General features: G+C 41.5%; 1 protein-coding gene across 1 annotated transcript in view; it reads right to left on the bottom strand.

Annotated features, from left to right (window-relative positions):
- The window catches only part of LOC139739857 (ATP-dependent RNA helicase A protein-like), a 53,992-nt gene that overhangs the window by 23,112 nt on the left and 13,292 nt on the right, over positions 1-17,588 (bottom strand). The window contains 8 exon segments of the mRNA XM_071650458.1: positions 37-138; positions 1,148-1,284; positions 3,016-3,062; positions 7,208-7,347; positions 8,117-8,193; positions 11,579-11,705; positions 12,749-12,889; positions 13,267-13,389. Of these exon segments, the coding sequence (XP_071506559.1) occupies positions 37-138; positions 1,148-1,284; positions 3,016-3,062; positions 7,208-7,347; positions 8,117-8,193; positions 11,579-11,705; positions 12,749-12,889; positions 13,267-13,377 (882 nt within the window). The 5' untranslated portion in view covers positions 13,378-13,389.

The following is a 17,588-nucleotide window of genomic DNA, read 5'->3' as shown; positions in this document are numbered from 1 at the left end:
TATCAACTAGCGAGGCTCCACCATGGGCAAACTTACAGGATTTGAAGGAGGCGGGACTTGATTGAGGTTCAGCTCAAAGAGAACGTTAGAGAGGCGATCCTCAACATCCCGTAGTAAGGACACAGTATATGGCTCCAGCTGTGACGAAAGAAACAAGAAATATGATCAATTTGTGGTCAACCATTAAACCTTTGGATGACAAACTTCGGTGAAGCATGTATGAAGTTCAGCATATCCATTCAATACACATAATTCTACCATTTGCTGCAATTCAATACAATTCTTGGAGTACTCCTTGTCATTAACAATTTGAAAATTAGATTGTGATAAAAGTGTGCATGGCCATTTACTGACAAGTATAACACAGTATGTGATGGCACAATGAAAGCAGTAGACCTGTTGCTCAGCTAAGCCCTTCATACTTTGTTTATTCAGTGTTTCTCAGCTTGATGTCAACGTGATTCAGATTTCAGACTGGAAGTTCAAACTTTGACCTCTGACCATAAAAAGATCCATCCTTAACACTGAACAGGTCACTGTCTTAGCACAGGTCATCCTCAAAGTGTGTGCTGCAAACAGCACATGCATGTGTTTGTACTACAGAGTTCATGATTTTATCATCTCACAACTGTGCATGTGTGTGGTAGGTGTGTAGATGTGTACACATTTAGGCATTATTACATGGGGGTGAACAGGGTGCGTAATGGGAAAATATACCTGCTGCACATGGTTCATGGGCTGGGCTGATGGTTAGGGGGACTTAATACTGATTCAATTATTGTGATCTATGGATTTGATGGGATTGAATCAAGCATTTAACCATTACCAATGTGACACAGAAATATTTTTGAAGATCTATAAACCTGTGACTATGCTGCATGCTGCATCAGAAACAGAGGGAATTTGTCTGTTATTTGATCTCAAATTTGATCTCAAATTCTTGCACTTGAAGCCACCTAGATCTGATAAGAAGCATGTGCATCCTTACCTGTACATGCTGTTTCAAATACCCACAGCAGATTTTTACAGACATTTGGAGGGCTCTTACTGAAAGTTAAGAGTACTCTTAAATCATTAATTAAGAAGTTCTTTTTTTTAATACAAGCTTTGTCAAAACCTGTGGTGGATTAATTGTCAGAGAACTCACCGAGTCAGCCTTCTTGGCTTTCCGCTCTCCGCTGAAAGCCTCAATCTGCTTGAGATGGTACAGCTGACGAACCAGAGACAGGGCACAAGACAAGGAGGCTGTCTTCTTGTTGGATCCCTGCTCCCTCGCATGAATAGCTGACACAAGACAAATGTGAAGGAATGGTCAGTCCTCCACTGCTATCAATAATGGAGGTATCATCCCCCCCCCCAAAAAAAAAAAAAAGAAAAGAAGAAGAAATGTCTACCTTGTCATGACTGAGGTACATGCAGCAACGGTGAGTGCTGAAATTTTGTCATTTAACTGTCACAAGATGTACATTGTACACACATCAGCTGAAATTTTGACATCTAACTAGAACAAGATGTACACATACGTTGCACTCCTGTTGTAAAGAACAGTTATAACCAAAGTCCGGTAACAACGAAGTAAAAATTCAGGCTGCAACATTATCCACTCTAGACTATGTAATTTTATTGTTTATTTGTTCAGTTATAATGAAAGAAAATTGCCAGTCCCGAGGACTTCGTTATAATGGGAGTCCACTGTATTGTAAGGAACAGAAATGGATGAAAACTCCAATCATCACAGCAAAACACGAGGAAATTGCAAAAAGCATATTTATCATTTTTCGCTTTGTTATTCAAAATGAGGATTGTCCACCCATATTCAACTTCTCTGGACAATATGCATACGCAGAAAGCATGCCTCATACAGAATGTACATGACTGTATAAATGCAAAAATGGTCTAGAATACTTAAGCGCATAAATATATTTTGAATTACACTTATACTACATGTTTCTGAGATTATAAACAATGTAAGCTACAGGACACAGCACACCAATGAATATAGTAACACAGGCCTCGAAATAGGATTTTGGAGGGGCAAGGCCATTTAGAAAAGGGCACTTTTTCCAAGAGGCCAGGGCACTTAGGTCAGTCAGAGGGGCAACAAGGCCACATTGGAAAGGGCATGTTGGGTGTTTATACGTGATGTGAATGCCCCATAGAGCTGTATGCTATCGACCGTGCTGATACACTCCAGCAGCGCACGCACGCATAAGATCTCTCCGCAGCAGACGACGTTAGGCAGTAGGCCATACGCAATACGATGTAGGTTCGGTAGTACAGTACGTTCTCAACGCGTACGCCGCGCTCACTTTTTGGAGCACTTCCGGCGCCATTTTGCTTTGAGCATGCGGGCATGAATGCAGAGCGAGAGAGATGGCGATGCTCGCAGCCGTCTGACAGGCCTGGCATTTTTTAGCATGGCTTGCGACCACTTGCTCCGGCCCGCCGCTGCCTAGCTAGTAACTGTGCCGCTGCGCTGCGGAGGCAGTCGGGACGGTAAAAGCCGGTCGGGCGTACATGTACGTAGATTTCTACACGTCGTCTCGTATCTCGGAAAGATACTTTGAGTTTGAGTCAGATATATTGGGACGCGAGTGAACTGAAGGTATGATATTTGAGATCAGGAAAGTTGTTCAAGCTTATTAAAGTGTAGACTTTGAGAAAGGGCATATTATACGTCATGAATAATAACTTTCATTCTAAAAGGGCACCACAGCCACAAGAAAAAGGGCACATTTTTTTTTGGCCGTAACTTTGATCAAGGAAAAAAAGGCATTGCGGCCAACGAGAGGGGCACCGACGGCCATGGCCGTCGGTGGCCGTCGGTTAATTCGAGGCCTGGTAACAGAATAATACTGAATTTCTAAGAGCTGTGAAACAGGTTCATCAAAGTTAACTATATAACTTGTTTCAAATATCGAAGGTTGCATTCTGACTCTTGCTCCTACGTACAGTACAAAGAGCATTGTTTCACACTGATCAACCAAACAAGCTATTTCCCTTTTTTTTACTTACTGCGGCGAATGGAATTGATGTGAATCGACATCTCAGCGTAGAAAGATCTGAAAAATGAGTTGATTCAAATGTGAGGTCTGTGGAGTAGATATTCTTGTAATTGCTTTTGAGTGCAAATACTCAATAATTTTAATCATTATCTTGAAACTCACACGCAGCAATACAACTTCTGACTCGAAATCGCATACAAAAATAAAATGGTGAGATAAAATCATTAACATATAATTTTTTTACATTTTCATGTTTCGAGTCTGCAGACACACAGACTATATGTCCATGTATAGTTATCCATACTTTTCTCAGGTTCATACATTTATATCACAGATGTAATTCTTTCTTTTTGACATAGGCATAAATACACATAACATGTACATGTACATGTATTATATCTGCCAGGGACTGTATGAACATGCATATAAATACTCTTGGTATGACTCATACATGTATCCATATGAAAAACACTTTCACACATACAATATACCATACAAAGTATCAAAATTTGGGGAATTCACTTAAATGAAAAACCAAGTATTTGTCACAGCACAAAACATCTGTGCCATCTATGCAAAGACCATGACCAATCAGAGAGCAAGCCTATGACTGGTGCTATCTTAATTGCTGATGAGCTCAAACCACAGAAACAAGTCATATGATATCACATATCTTTTTAAGCAAAGGCATGAAAGTCTGTAATTTTAAAATTCAAATCAAGTAAATTTATTGTGATGTGCCTTCTGACGTGCAACATTTAAATTCTTGCCCAACAATACATCCTACTGAATAACCCTTCATATGGTTAACTGAGGCAAACTAAAACTTGTATTTGAGGGCATAATGAAGGATGAAGAGCAGTGATGCATTGAGACAAGACCTTGGCCCATTGCATAAAACTATGGTAACTTTACAATTAATGGTAAGTCTGCATACCAATGGTAACTACCATAGCATCACTATTACATAGCCAATCAAAGCCTAGAGATCACTGATGGTTGCCATTAATTGCACAGTTACCATATATTGTGAAGTTACTATAGTGTTATGCAACATGGCCTTTATTTTACACTGTATACGCCGAATATTTCGCGAGGTTTTTATTTTCACTAATTTTGCGAGTCAGCTGCTTTTCGCAAAATTAAATACACGCAAAAATATTGACTCTAATGACGATATGAATGTGACGTATGCGTATATATATTTCTCCGTTCAGTACAGGACTCCATGATCGCGAATTTAACCACTCGCAAAATTGTCGGGAAGTCCCGATTCGCGAAAATTTAGACTCGCAAAATATATGGCGTATACAGTAATCGGGGGACATTACTGGGGGGAATAAATGCGACTGTAGCTGAACATCACATCATACTAACCAATTCCAGTGAACTAGAAAGCAGTCAAGCCATCCATTCTGGTCCAAACAAATCAGCAGAGGGGCCCCCCATGGTACTCTCACCCGCCACCCCATTCTTAGAGCCACCACAGGAAAAGCCACAAGCGTATGGTGTGGTCCTTTAAACCACTGCACAGGGTGCAGAGGGCAGCCACGCTGGACAATGAGAAAGTTTTAAAGTGGCACTATCATGTAATGCAGTGTATCACCTGTATGTTTTTGCTTTTCGGTATATAGTTACTTCCAGAAGTCAACCGGTTTTACAAATTGTTCAGGATTGCTACAATCACAGGCTCTTTTGATGGCAGATTCAGATAGAAATATGAATTTCCTTCATATCATTAATAAGAGCATTACCTATTTATAACATCATCTATAAATCTTTCTATAACTTTATCACATTTACGAGTGAAAACTGAACTTCAGACAACTCCACTTGTCAGAGTTCATGAGCAAAGATGTAATCAAGCTGGAAGGAGATACACACACTTGTACCTGCTTGAGTGTAGTTTGAGTTCTGTTCTTCAAGCAACAACTAAGTCTTGCTAGAAAGGAAATATAGATCAGGTTTTAATAGTGAAGTTAAGCTGCCATTTGTCCTATGTAAATAGCAATCCATCATTCCAAATAAGGTGATACTCTGCATTGGGCCACTGCAACTCACACATGCATGGCTGCCCTGTGAACCCATGAATGTCTTTGTGTTTTGGATTAAGACACCAAAGTTCATATTCTTCTCTTCTTTTTTTTTTCAATCAACATGGTGCAACATGAACAAACTTGACCTTACACCAAGCATGTCCAGTTGAAATTCTTTGTACAAGAAATCTTCCTTTAAATCTGAGTAATGTACGAAGCACTTAGTGACGTCAACCAATCCAATTGGCTATGACGGGAGTTGATTTTATATTCAAAGTACTGAATAGCTGCAAGTTAAACACACAACTCCAGACTGATTTAATGACTGATTCTAACCTCTTGGCAAAAGTCTAACATTGTCAGGTAATGCTTGTTTTTGTGGCAACTTGTAGCCTTGACTAAAGCTGCCTGAATTCTCTTTGAAGTAGACACAAAATGTCCAAAGTATTTGCACATACATATTTCATCTATGCACAGTTGACACTTTAAGTGACTTATCATTCAGTTCTAATATTTAGACTTGGGCCAAGTGATCAGAATAGTGCTCAGGCTCTTAAATTTGTCTGAGAGGTCAAGGAGTCATAAGAAGGGTCATGTGATTACAAACCATGTGATCCAGGTTACGTCACCTGATTACATGGTGAGTAGCACATGACACTTCTTCACTGCATATTGCTTGTCGCTTTTCCTCTGGCATAGGGCTCTTCATTCCCACAGTTTCTTTTTCCTCTGATCTCCAAATCATAGCATAATTTCAAGCACATTTCTTCAGTCCTTTTGGTCCATATTTTCAAAATAACATTAACAGATTTTAATTTACCTACAAGATTTGTAGTTGATTGAAAAGAAATTGCAGTTAAGTTTTAGCTAAAGTAAGATAAGTAACCATGGTCAGGAGATCAGGGAAAAAACCAACACACACATGACAACACTTGCTCAGGACAAGAGATGTCATGTGATAACAGACCATGTGATCAGGATCATATCACCTGATCAAATGGTGAGTATCACATGACATATCTTCACTCCACTTTGCTTTTCCCTTTTTCCCATTATTCTGGCACTATAAAATTCTATGTTAATTGTTGTTTTGCTGTTCCCTAGTCAACAGCTAGTGGATGCTTTGGATGAAATGACTAAGCTACTCTCAGGATGATAAATTTGACTAGATTCTGTCAATGACAGTGGTCTGTTAATACGTGAAGGACTACTTTGTTTTTACTCGTTGTACAGCTCAAACACCTGCGAAGACAATTCATATCATCGTTATTACAATGGTGCAGTCATGAGTTGGTACAATCAGCATTCAAAGTGAGACACTTGCACAGACACTCAATAAATGACTAAACAACTTGGCAACGATATCTTTTCAACAACAGTGAATTAACAGCGACCCCATCTTTACTTTTGAATTCCCAGATTTTTCTTACTATCCAGGAAATGCTTCTACAAGTAGAATCAATAAGAGCATCAAGCAAATTCTAAAAGCAGGATGATTATAAAGCAGTAATAAACATAAAAAGCAAACACACTACTGATTGCACAAGCAGATATTAACCTCTCGTGTACCATTCCGTATGACAAGCATACAAGGACTGGTGGCAGTGTTGGAGTGGTTATTTTTGGTTCTCACGTAGAAAATGTTATTACAAAGTGCATCTTGAACAGTTTTACTGTGGCATCTGAAATTAGCATTCCTTTTGTACATTATGTTGCATAGTGAAAAGTGCTACAGCACCTACAGCAAATAAACAGACTCAAGCTTATATGCTGCCATTCATGCAACAAAGTCTACACATGTCAACATCAATAGCAAGTACTGTACATGTCATTGTTTAGATTATGTAATCTAAGCTAAAATCTATGATCACAGATATTGCGTAAAACATTTGCCTGTGAGAATGCAAAGAAAGGAAACATTGCCATGTACCTCAAACAAGTTCCAAAACTTTTGTGATCTAAGGCTACCGTCATTCTTTTTTCTCTCTCTTTCTCTCTCTTCTGAAAATTTTCTAATGAAAAAGACAATATCCAAAACCCCTGTTTGGACATTTGTTCATTCAGTGTTTACTCAATTAAATATTTCTGCCTTTCAGCTGTTAGCAGTTGTTAAAGACAAGAAGTAGTTTATTTGCAAGCACTGCTGGGTGATTTCCTGTATCATACCTGTTGTGATCCTGACCAACCGGAGTATACTTATAGTCCGCCTGAATCTTATTGGTCTGCAGGAACTGGTGGAGGCGTGACTTGGCATTGCTGATGGTCCAGTTGCCATGGATACCAGCATTCATGTCGGCCCCTTCAGCCTTTAAAGGTACATATCAAAAGGTAATAAAGGGCGTAACAAACTTCATGGTATTCCTTGATTCACATCTACTTGAATTATAAATGAATGTCAGCATATATACACTCATGGAGGGCTTTCAATTAAACTAATGACAAGTCCATACTCCCCCAAAATTTTGACTTGCTTATCATTAGGTCCATAATCTAGGAGATTGGAAAATTGTTGGTTAGGAATAAGGACTGCATTAACAAATCATGTGGATACATATATAGCCCTTCTCCTTTGCAAGTACACATAATTTGTTTTTTACCTATTTCCAGCTTTTCTATTTTCTGTGGCTGACATTACAACTGCATGCTCTACACATGACCACAAAAGCTTAAAGATGATGTTGATCCCAGTGCCAACAAGTTCTTCTCTGCCTTCAGTAGTGATCTTAAAAAGAATGAAATTTGATAGAAATTTCAATTTTCAACCTAACAAGACGTTCGGAAAGACAGACAAGGAACAAAACTAGGAATGCAGTCATCACACAATATAATATTGGACCCACTATAAACACATCCAGATAACAACCCTGTTCCTTCATAGGGTAATAATATAATTTCACATCATGACAAAATCTTTCTTTTTTTTAATCTTTTTTCAATGATGGAGCACACAGCCAAATCATCAAATGCTTTAAGAATATCAATGTCTCAGAGATTAGCTCACTAGTTAGTACATTACAATTTATGCAGGTACAGTATTACATCCTATGCGGTCAAATTCTGAGTGGTATGCCATACCTCCTCTAGCTTGCGCTTGTCCCCTTGTCTGTCGTAGAAGCCTCTCTGGTAGGAGGGCATGCCACCATCATAGCTGTCTGTTGCACACAAAGACACACAAGAGCCGTGTTACCACGCACAGTATTCCTCAGAAGAAAATCCCTATCACTTCCCAATGATTTGAGAAATCGTGTTTGACTGCACTTTTTTCCTTTGCTCAAAATGTCTCGTGAATTACATAGATTAAGTCTAAAAAGATATGAAGACTCATCATATGTACCATTTAGAATAAACATTGGGAAATTGTTGCTCTCCTGGCTCACGATTTTCATTCATGACTGAATATTCCATCATTTGTACTCATAAAGTGATTTATTCATTTTATGTGCAAGTGAAAGTGATGCAACTCATGCCCCATCCATATCATTACTATCAAGCTAACAGCATACTCTAGTATAACACAGAAATAAACACTAATTCTGATTTCCTGTAGGTTATTGGCTATGCGGAAGCTCTCTACTGCACTTGACAAGTTATGAGCAAATGTTTTTCATATGGTAAGGAAACACAGCATTCATCCAAAAAAGAGAGAGAAAATAATCAAAAGAGCTAATTCAGAATGGCAATAGGGCTAAATGTTGCTTTAATCAGGGATGCCAGTGGCAAATTGCTCTTGGGCCGGAAATTTTTTTTGTGAACGAAATTGATGTGCACATCACGAGCGCGAAGCGCGAAGTCCCTTCGGCCGGGGTCCAGGGCCCGCTCAAGGGCCCTGGAAGCTCTGGGGTTCTTAGATGCTCTCTGGTGCAATCTGAGCATTTCTGAGGGCTCTTCTTCCCTCAAATCTAATCCAGAGAAATGAATTTGTAGCAAAAATAAAGAAGTCCTAGTGCTGTAAACTCCGTAGTTTTGCGTCGTTCAGCTGACTCGATCGACTCACCATACTCTCTCAGCGCTGTAGCTATAGCGAGAGCGCAGCATGATCCATGCACCGCACATATAGATCTAGTACATCGCCTAGAAACACCACACGTTGTTCGATCGCGATCGCACGTGCTGGTATAACGCTTTCCAGACAACAATGTGGTCGTATTCTAGAAAAAAAAAAGGAATTTGTAGCAAAAATAAAGAAGTCCTAGTGCCGTAAAATCCGTAGTTTTGCTTCGTTCAGCTGACTCAATCGACTCACCACACCGTCTCAGCGCTGTAGCTATAGCGAGAGCGCAGTATGATTCATGCACCGCGACCGCACATAGTACATCGCATAGAAACACCACACACTGTTCGATCGCTATCATCGCACGTGTTGCATGTCCCAGCTAGCAGCAGCAACATCGCGCTAGTTTTGCATGACAGTCGTTTTGTAATATTCTCATGCCCAAGTATATGCGAAACATACTACGGAAATCGTGAAAGTGAATGTCCCGTAAGTTTAGATGATCATATTTTTTCGCTTTTCTTTCTTTCTTTCTTTGTTTCTTTCTCGTGTTTTCCGGCTTTCCCACACAGACGGAAATAATATCACGAAGCCAGAAATTGGACACCAAAATATGAACAAGAGACCCGCGGGTCTAGCGCTCACCTGAGTATCGCAAGTTCACCTTTCACGCAGTCACTAATCTAAATTATTCACAGCTCTACCAAAATTTGACCAGGCATTCTGAAGTAGAAGATGAAAATGTACAATAAGGGCCCAAATTTTTAAAGATTCCTTAATTTGGGGAATTGGGGGCCCCCTGGGGCCCTCTGGGTGGGGCATGGTGCCCATTTTGATAAATTGAGATCGTGACCCCCTAAGGATGCTACCTGCCAAGTTTGACGAAAATCTATCATGAGGTTTTCAGGAAGAAGATGACAATGTACGATTCAGGCCCCCATTTGGACCTTCCTAACCAACCCCCCCCCCCCCCCCACCCCTGCCCCCAAGAGGGGCACCCCTGGATCTCCTATGAACAAACTCGAAACTACAGTCATTAATGTACTCACTCATAGTATTATCTTAGCTGTATAACTTCTGATTCTAGAGAAAATTTTCAACGATTCCTTCATTTGGGGGGTTTGGGCCCCCCTGGGGGCCCCCTGGGTGGGACATGGTGCCCATTTTAACAAATTGAGATTCTAACCCCTTAGGGATGCTACCTGCCAAGTTTGGTGAAAATGGGTCATGGGGTTCTAAAAAAGAAGACAAAAATGTACAATTTAGGCCCCATTAGGACCCCTCCTCACCTCCCTCCCCTGGGTCCCAAGGGGGGGGGGGGCACCCCTGATTCTGCCATGAACAAACTTGAAACTGCAGTCATCAATGTACTAACTCATAGTATTAACTTAGCTCCATCACTTCTGGTTCTAGAGAAGAAGATTTTTAAAGATTCCTTAATTTTGGGGGATTTGGGCCCCCTGGGGGTCCCCTGGGGGCCCCCTGGGTGGGGCATGGTGCCCATTTTAACAAATTGAGTTCCTAACCCCTTAGGGATGCTACCTGCCAAGTTTGGTGAAAATGGGTCATGGGGTTCTCAAGAAGAAGATGAAAATGTACAATTTAGGCCCCATTAGAACCCCTCCCCACCCCCCTCCCCTGGGTCCCAAGGGGGGCATCCCTGATTCTGCCATGAACAAACTTGAAACTACAGTCATCAATGAACTAACTCATAGTATTAACTTAGCTCCATCACTTCTGGTTCTAGAGAAGAAGATTTTTAAAGATTCCTTAATTTTGGGGGGTTTGGGCCCCCCTGGGGGCCTCCTGGGTGGGTCATGGTGCCCATTTTAACAAATTGAGTTCCTAACCCCCTAGGGATGCTACCTGCCAAGTTTGATGAAAATCGGTCTTGGGGTTTTCAAGAAGAAGATGAAAATGTAAAAAGTTTACGCACGACGCACGACGGACGACGGACGACGGACGACGGACGACGGACGACGGACGACGCACGACGCACGACGCACGACGCACGACGGACGCCGGACGAAGGGCGATCGCAATAGCTCACTTGAGCCTTTGGCTCAGGTGAGCTAAAAAGCCGGAATTCCGGCTATTGCCGGAAAACTGGCATCCCTGTTTAATATATCATTGCATACTTGAGCTAAGTCATATTCCTACAACTTCACCATATGTAGAGTTAAGTAGCAGATGGGAAATGCTGCAGGAAACAAATTGCTTTATTTGAGGGTTACCTCTTACAATGCGTTCTTCACCACTAAGCACAAGTATCCTGAAACAAACTATCACTGAATAGAGGGATCACATAATTTTTTTAACCCTTGTCACTTCTTAATGGCTTCCATATCAGACCACTGTATTCTTTCCCCTGAATGGGTCTGTATGACTCGCATCAAAGACAGGTATGGAGTGGAGGGAAGAGGGTAAACTGAACACCAATAAAGTAGCTTGTCAACATATGGCAAAGTGTACAGGCACTATAAACAGTGACTACATTATCGTACAACAAATGGTCAGTGCACTGTACCATCTTGGCTTCAACAAACCTCTGCCGTCTGGCCCTCCTGGTCCACCTCCCCCCATCTCACCCTGTCCCATGGCCAGAGACATGTGAGGGGCTGCCATGCCGCCAGGCAGGGCAGCGGGTCCTTCACTGGGAGACGCAACAGGAGCCTTGGCGGAAGATGGAGAAATTATTTCAAAATTACTTTTTTTAAGATTATAGACAAAATAATTCACAGATCCTCCCAATCTGTGTCAAATATGGATGGCAGTCAGGTGATACAAGTGATGTCACAAACAATTATAATCTTTTCATAGCCCATTGGGTGTAAGTTAATTGTGCTGATTGTGACTAAAGACAATCCACACAGTCCTCACTTTATTGAAAACTTATTATCCCTTTTGCTAGCCTTGACAAAAGCTATCCAAACTAAGTGCACCTACAGTGTACGACAAAAACAGTTTCTGCCTTTAAAGCCAATTAATCACAACATGCACATGTACTTATACATCATTAACAGACCAACTTTTTTTGCTAAAGAATATAAAAAACTTTATCTACAGATGTGCTATAACACTAACAGACATTTTATTCTTTACTTCTACTTTTTCTTTCAAACGATAGACTCTGTATTTTACAATCACAAACTGCTCATGAATAACTTTAGCAGACCTGTCAGAAAAACAATACCAGTGGAATTCTACTGCTTGGAAGGCAATAGATGACAGGTATGAATCACACTGGTTTCCATGTTTTCTGACATGTTTGTTACAATCACATATCAGCAGTTTGCAATCTCAAAGTACAGAGGGTATCATTTGGAAAAAAAATCTTTTAAAATACATTTTTGCTTCTCTGAATAATCTCAGTCATTTACTGAACCTACACATATAGCCTTCATGCTGTTGTTTCATTCTTTAAAAACATTCATATCAAAATTCTTTGTTGTAATGCTTACATAATATCTATAGGTCTACTGTCTACATTTCTGATTAAATGTCTATGCCTTGCAATGCATCACTTTGCACCATCTGTTGCATGTACATGTACGTGAATGAGAACTTCAATAATATGTACAGTACCAATAGTCTGTTTGCCCCTTTAAACACAAACAAACACACACGCAAATGAAATAACAAAGCCAGACAGAGAAACAAACAAACAAACAAACACACACATGCACACGTTGTATTTTGCATCCCACATACAGTACCTCCAGGGCTGGAACATCACTGCTCTGCAATTCACCATTTCGAACCAGGAACATCAAGAAGTCCTTGGCAGCATTTGTCTGAGCATCTTTCTTGTTGGTGGAGTTGCCCGCTCCAACATAGGAATATGTCGGTACACGAACCTGAACAGTTATTTGTCAGGGAGTGAGAGAGACTTTACAAGAGTGCAGACATGGTCTACATGTACAAGAGAAATTTCATACAAACTTTGAACATTTTGGAAAGTTCAAAGATGCATCTAAGCAGCTTAATCAAACTGAACAAAAATGGAAGTGATTTCATCATGCATAGTCAAAATATATACAGCTGTATTGTACACTTCTTAATTGGATCTTAGTTTCTATTTTCATAAGAAGAGCCCCCCTCCTCTACAATCTGAAAGACAATTTGAACATCAATCAGGGCACAGTAGAGTTCTACAGAGCAAAAGTTAATAAAAATCTTCATCCTGCTGAATAGCTTAATAAAGTTCCATCAAATAATATAGAATTGAGTTTACCTCACACAAGAAACGCTGGCGGTGCTTTGGACCAGAGTTTCTGATCTCGTAGTTTGGTACAAGCGCCCTCTTGCCGAGGAAACTGTAGAGATATGACTTTAGTTCACTCATTGCGCCATCCGTCTAGAGCAAAAAAGAATGAAGAAAAAAGAACATGCAAGGTATAGAATGTTGGTCAAAAAACATCATTTGCTGAAAGGTTAAGCAAGCTGTCCATAATTCAAGTTTCGACCATAATTATCAAAGGATAAGTTCACCTTCATAGACATGTGGGTTGAGTGAATGCAGCAATATTAGTACTAACACATCAGTGAGAGTTTGAGGAAAATCGGACAATCCGTTCAAAAGTTATGAATTTTGAAGTTTTTGCTCAACCAAATCAAGGCTGGATGAGAAGACTACTAGAGTCTATAGTTTGTGATGTCACATGTGTACGATATATCTAAAAAGAATAAAGAAAATTCAACATATTTTCACTTTTCTTGCATAACAAAAGAACACTTGACTTCTTTCTTTCAGAAGGGAGGGGGAATAACATTACCCTTAACGTCAGTAACAAGACAAAGAAATGTGCACTTTATTCAAAACGTGAAGTTTTATGAAATTCTCTTTTAATTTTCTTAAAGGCAGCCGATCGTCATCCCTTATGGTACGTAAACTCTGAAAGACCGAAGTTTGTGCATGCACTTGCGTAATGCCAGACTCGGTGCTATATCTATAAACGTGTGGGACAATGCTGCCACTGAGACACGTGTGTGTGTGTGTGTGCGTGTGTGTGTGTACACATCATACACAAACATTGTCACCACGAGCTGCCGTGATTGGAGAAGAGAGGCCAGAAGACGTGTGGCTCTTTTGGCCTCTCTTCATGCGCATGCGCACTGAGAGTGTGTGTCCATTCGGAAGCTCTCGTGGCTCACTCGGACAGCCATTTTGGGTTAGGAGATTTGTAGCACAGAGCTCTTGTAGCCTAGCGTGTTGTTCGCTGACCCATTGAGCCAGCGCTATTCTCATTCGGGGGTCACTACAGTTGATACAGAATGGGGGAGGCAGCGTGTTGCGTTCGTCTATGTGCCGCACAAACCACTCGCCACGATTGAGTGCCTTTAAGAATCTAGATTCATTGTATATATGTATATGACATCATACACTGTAGTAGTCTTCTCATCCAGCAGTGACTGTGCAGATACTTTTAAAATTCATAACTTTGGAACAGATTGTTGGATTTTCCCCAAACTTTCACTGATGTGTTCTCTTTAGGCCCTAATCTTATATTGTTGCATTCACTCAATCCTCATGTAGAAAAATGAAGGGGGACTTGTCCTTTAAACACCATCCAACATTCGACCACCGGCTACACACACATGTAGAAACCTATGCAATGCTTTTACGCGAGGTCAAATTTTGGCGCTGGAGCCTGAGTGGAGGTTAAACCTCCCTGGTTGAACCCGGTTGAAGGTTAACAACTAACGTTAGCTTAGACTCTCGAAATGTCTATTACATCGTCACCACCGGCACTGCACTACACTGCACTTCAGTCTGGGAAACCTGCTCATGAGGCCTGCTACCCCGTACGAGCACTCCTCCCCCTCACGAGGCCTCCGGAGAGCCTCGTGACGCTCCCGGGGAGAGAGACTCATGAAGCTCCCTGTTCACTTTTTATTCATCTCACATCTGACATATAAATTGTCGCAACTTTGTCCACTATCCATGATGAAAAGAAGAAAAAATTCTGTCTGTTTTTTTTTTACAACAATCGAGTTTTAATCAACCGATGCAAAGCGACCCATCAAAACACAGGCGCCAGCGGGTTCGCTCAATGCAAGGCTGCCGCACCTAGCGGCATGATTCGACTATATATTTTCGGTGCTTTTTTCTGCGGCTCTCACCTCTCCGCGCACAGATCAGCCTTGTGAAGTTGAAGTCTGACATCTTTTTACAAAAATTCGTAACGAGAAAAATAAAATCAGTATTGGTACTAACCTGATCTTGTGCATATATGCCAAATTACTATTCCACACTGATAGAGCAGGTGGGTACTCCAGTTTGTTAGCAAACTAATCACTTTGTAGGTATGATGGGTTCACTTTCTTCATCAATTGCGCCGTCCGCTAACCTTTGGGCGCTTTTTCTGGAACCCCGCGAAGCGACATCACATCACATCATGCATCCAGCACATACAGACAGCGCGCAAGCTGTGAGATTTTCAGAGTGAGCTTGCACACACACCAGAGGATATAGAGTATCCTCAGGTGCCTGCACAATTGCATACAAGCTCGCTCTGAAAATCTCACAGCTTGTATGTGCGCTGTCTGTATGTGCTAGATGCGTGATGTGATGTGACGTCGCATCGCGGGATCATTCAAGAAAAAGCGCCCAAAGGTTAGCCGTCGGCTGGATTGACGAAGAAAGTAGGCATAATCGTGATATAGTCCCCACCTTGCACCTGTTTAGGATTAGGGTTAGGGTTAGGATTAGAGTTAGGGTAACATTGATCTCAGTGTCCTTGGGTAATATCAATGTTACCCTAACTCTAACCCTAACCCTCACCCTAATCCTAAACTGAGTAAACTCTAACCGTTAATCCTAATACCCGATGTGCAAGGTGAAGACTACATCAGTCCGGGAATCCTGCTCACAAGGACTGCCCCACCTCATGAGGCCCCAGGGGGGGGGGGGGCCTCAAGAAGTCCACCATTCACTTTTTATTCATCTCACATCTGACGTATAAATTGCCGCAACTTCACACGGTGATTTTTTGTTACACACACATGTCCACTATCCATGATGAAAAGGAAAAAAATTCTGTTTTTTTTTTTTTATTGAGTTTTAATCAACCGATGCAGAGCGACGACCCATCAAAACACGGGCGCCAGCGTGTTTGCACAATGCAAGTCTGCTGCACCTAGCGGCCTGATCCGACTAAATTTTTTCTGCGTCTCTCACCTCTCCGCGCATGAATCAGCCTCGTGAAGCTGAAGTCTGATAACTTTTCACTACTATTCCAAAGTTGCGACAATTTATACGTCAGATGTGAGATGAATAAAAAGTGAATGGAGGGCTTCTTGGGAGAGGCCCCCCGGGAGGCCTCATGAGGCCTTCTGGGGCTGCGGACTGTAGCATTCAGGATCGTGACTAGGTAATATCGCGCCCAAATATCGACTTTAAATCGAAAAATTTATTCAATTTGAAGACTTACCAGTGAAGTTGAAGTATTGACAACAGGGTTCGTGCAACATTTGGTTCTGTCAATAGTCCCTTTCTGTTCGAATCGATGACTTAATGTGACTCGGTCGAGAGAAACCTGAGAGAGCCACACTGAATTGACGGCCAGCGCATGCGCACAAATTTCTAATCCATTGACTGGATAAGATGTCTGTGTGCGCATGCGCTGGCTGTCAGTTCAGTGTAGCTTTCCCAGCTTTCTCTCGACCGAGTCACATTAAGTCATCAATTGGAACAGAAAAGGACTATTGACAGAACCCTGTTGTCAATACTTCCACTTCACAGGTAAGTCTTCAAATTGAATAAATTTTTTGATTTAAAGTTGATATTTGGGCGCGATTTACTACCTAGTCACGATCCTGAATGCTACAGTCCGCAGCCCCATTACGCTATGCGTACAATGTTGTATGGGGCTGGTCGCAGTAAGAGTACCCACCTACTCTATCATCAGCGTGGAATAGTAATTTGGAATAGATGCACAAGATCAGGTTAGTACTGATTTTATTTTTAAGATGTCAGACTTCAGGAGTTCAGCTTCACGAGGCTGATTCGTGCACGGAGAGGTGAGAGTCGCAGAAAAAAGCATCAAAAATATATAGTCGGATCAGGCCGCTAGGTGCGGCAGCCTTGCACTGAGCGAACCCGCAGGCGCCCGTGTTTCGATGCCGATGGGTCAGATGGGTCGCTGTGCATCGGTTGATTAAAACTCTATTACACCATCTCTAACAAACCATTATGTTGTAAAAAGAAAACAGACAGAATTTTTTCTTCTTTTCATCATGGATAGTGGACATGTGTCACAGTGTGTAACAAAAATTCACCATGCAAGTTGCGACAATTTATATGTAAGATGTGAGATGAACAAAAAGTGAACAGGGAGCTTCATGAGTCTCTCTCCCCGGGGGCGTCATGAGACTCTCCGGAGGCCACGCGAGGAGTGCTCGTACAGGGTAGCAGGCGCAGGCCTCAGCTCAGGCCTCATGACTATGAGCTGAGCACGTTTCCCGGACTGACTTGACAACACTGAGCTAGCTTAGCTGTGCTGTGTCTGTCTGCTACGTATACTGTAAGCAACCTGGGTTATAAGTTGGCAGTAT

Source organism: Diadema antillarum, unplaced genomic scaffold (assembly GCF_040938485.1).
Source record: "Diadema antillarum isolate AM-2024a unplaced genomic scaffold, OU_Dant_1.0 seq00000821_RagTag, whole genome shotgun sequence".
Classification (NCBI taxonomy): domain Eukaryota; kingdom Metazoa; phylum Echinodermata; class Echinoidea; order Diadematoida; family Diadematidae; genus Diadema; species Diadema antillarum.
Note: the sequence above shows the minus strand (reverse complement) of the source record. Positions and strands in the feature narration are given on the sequence as shown.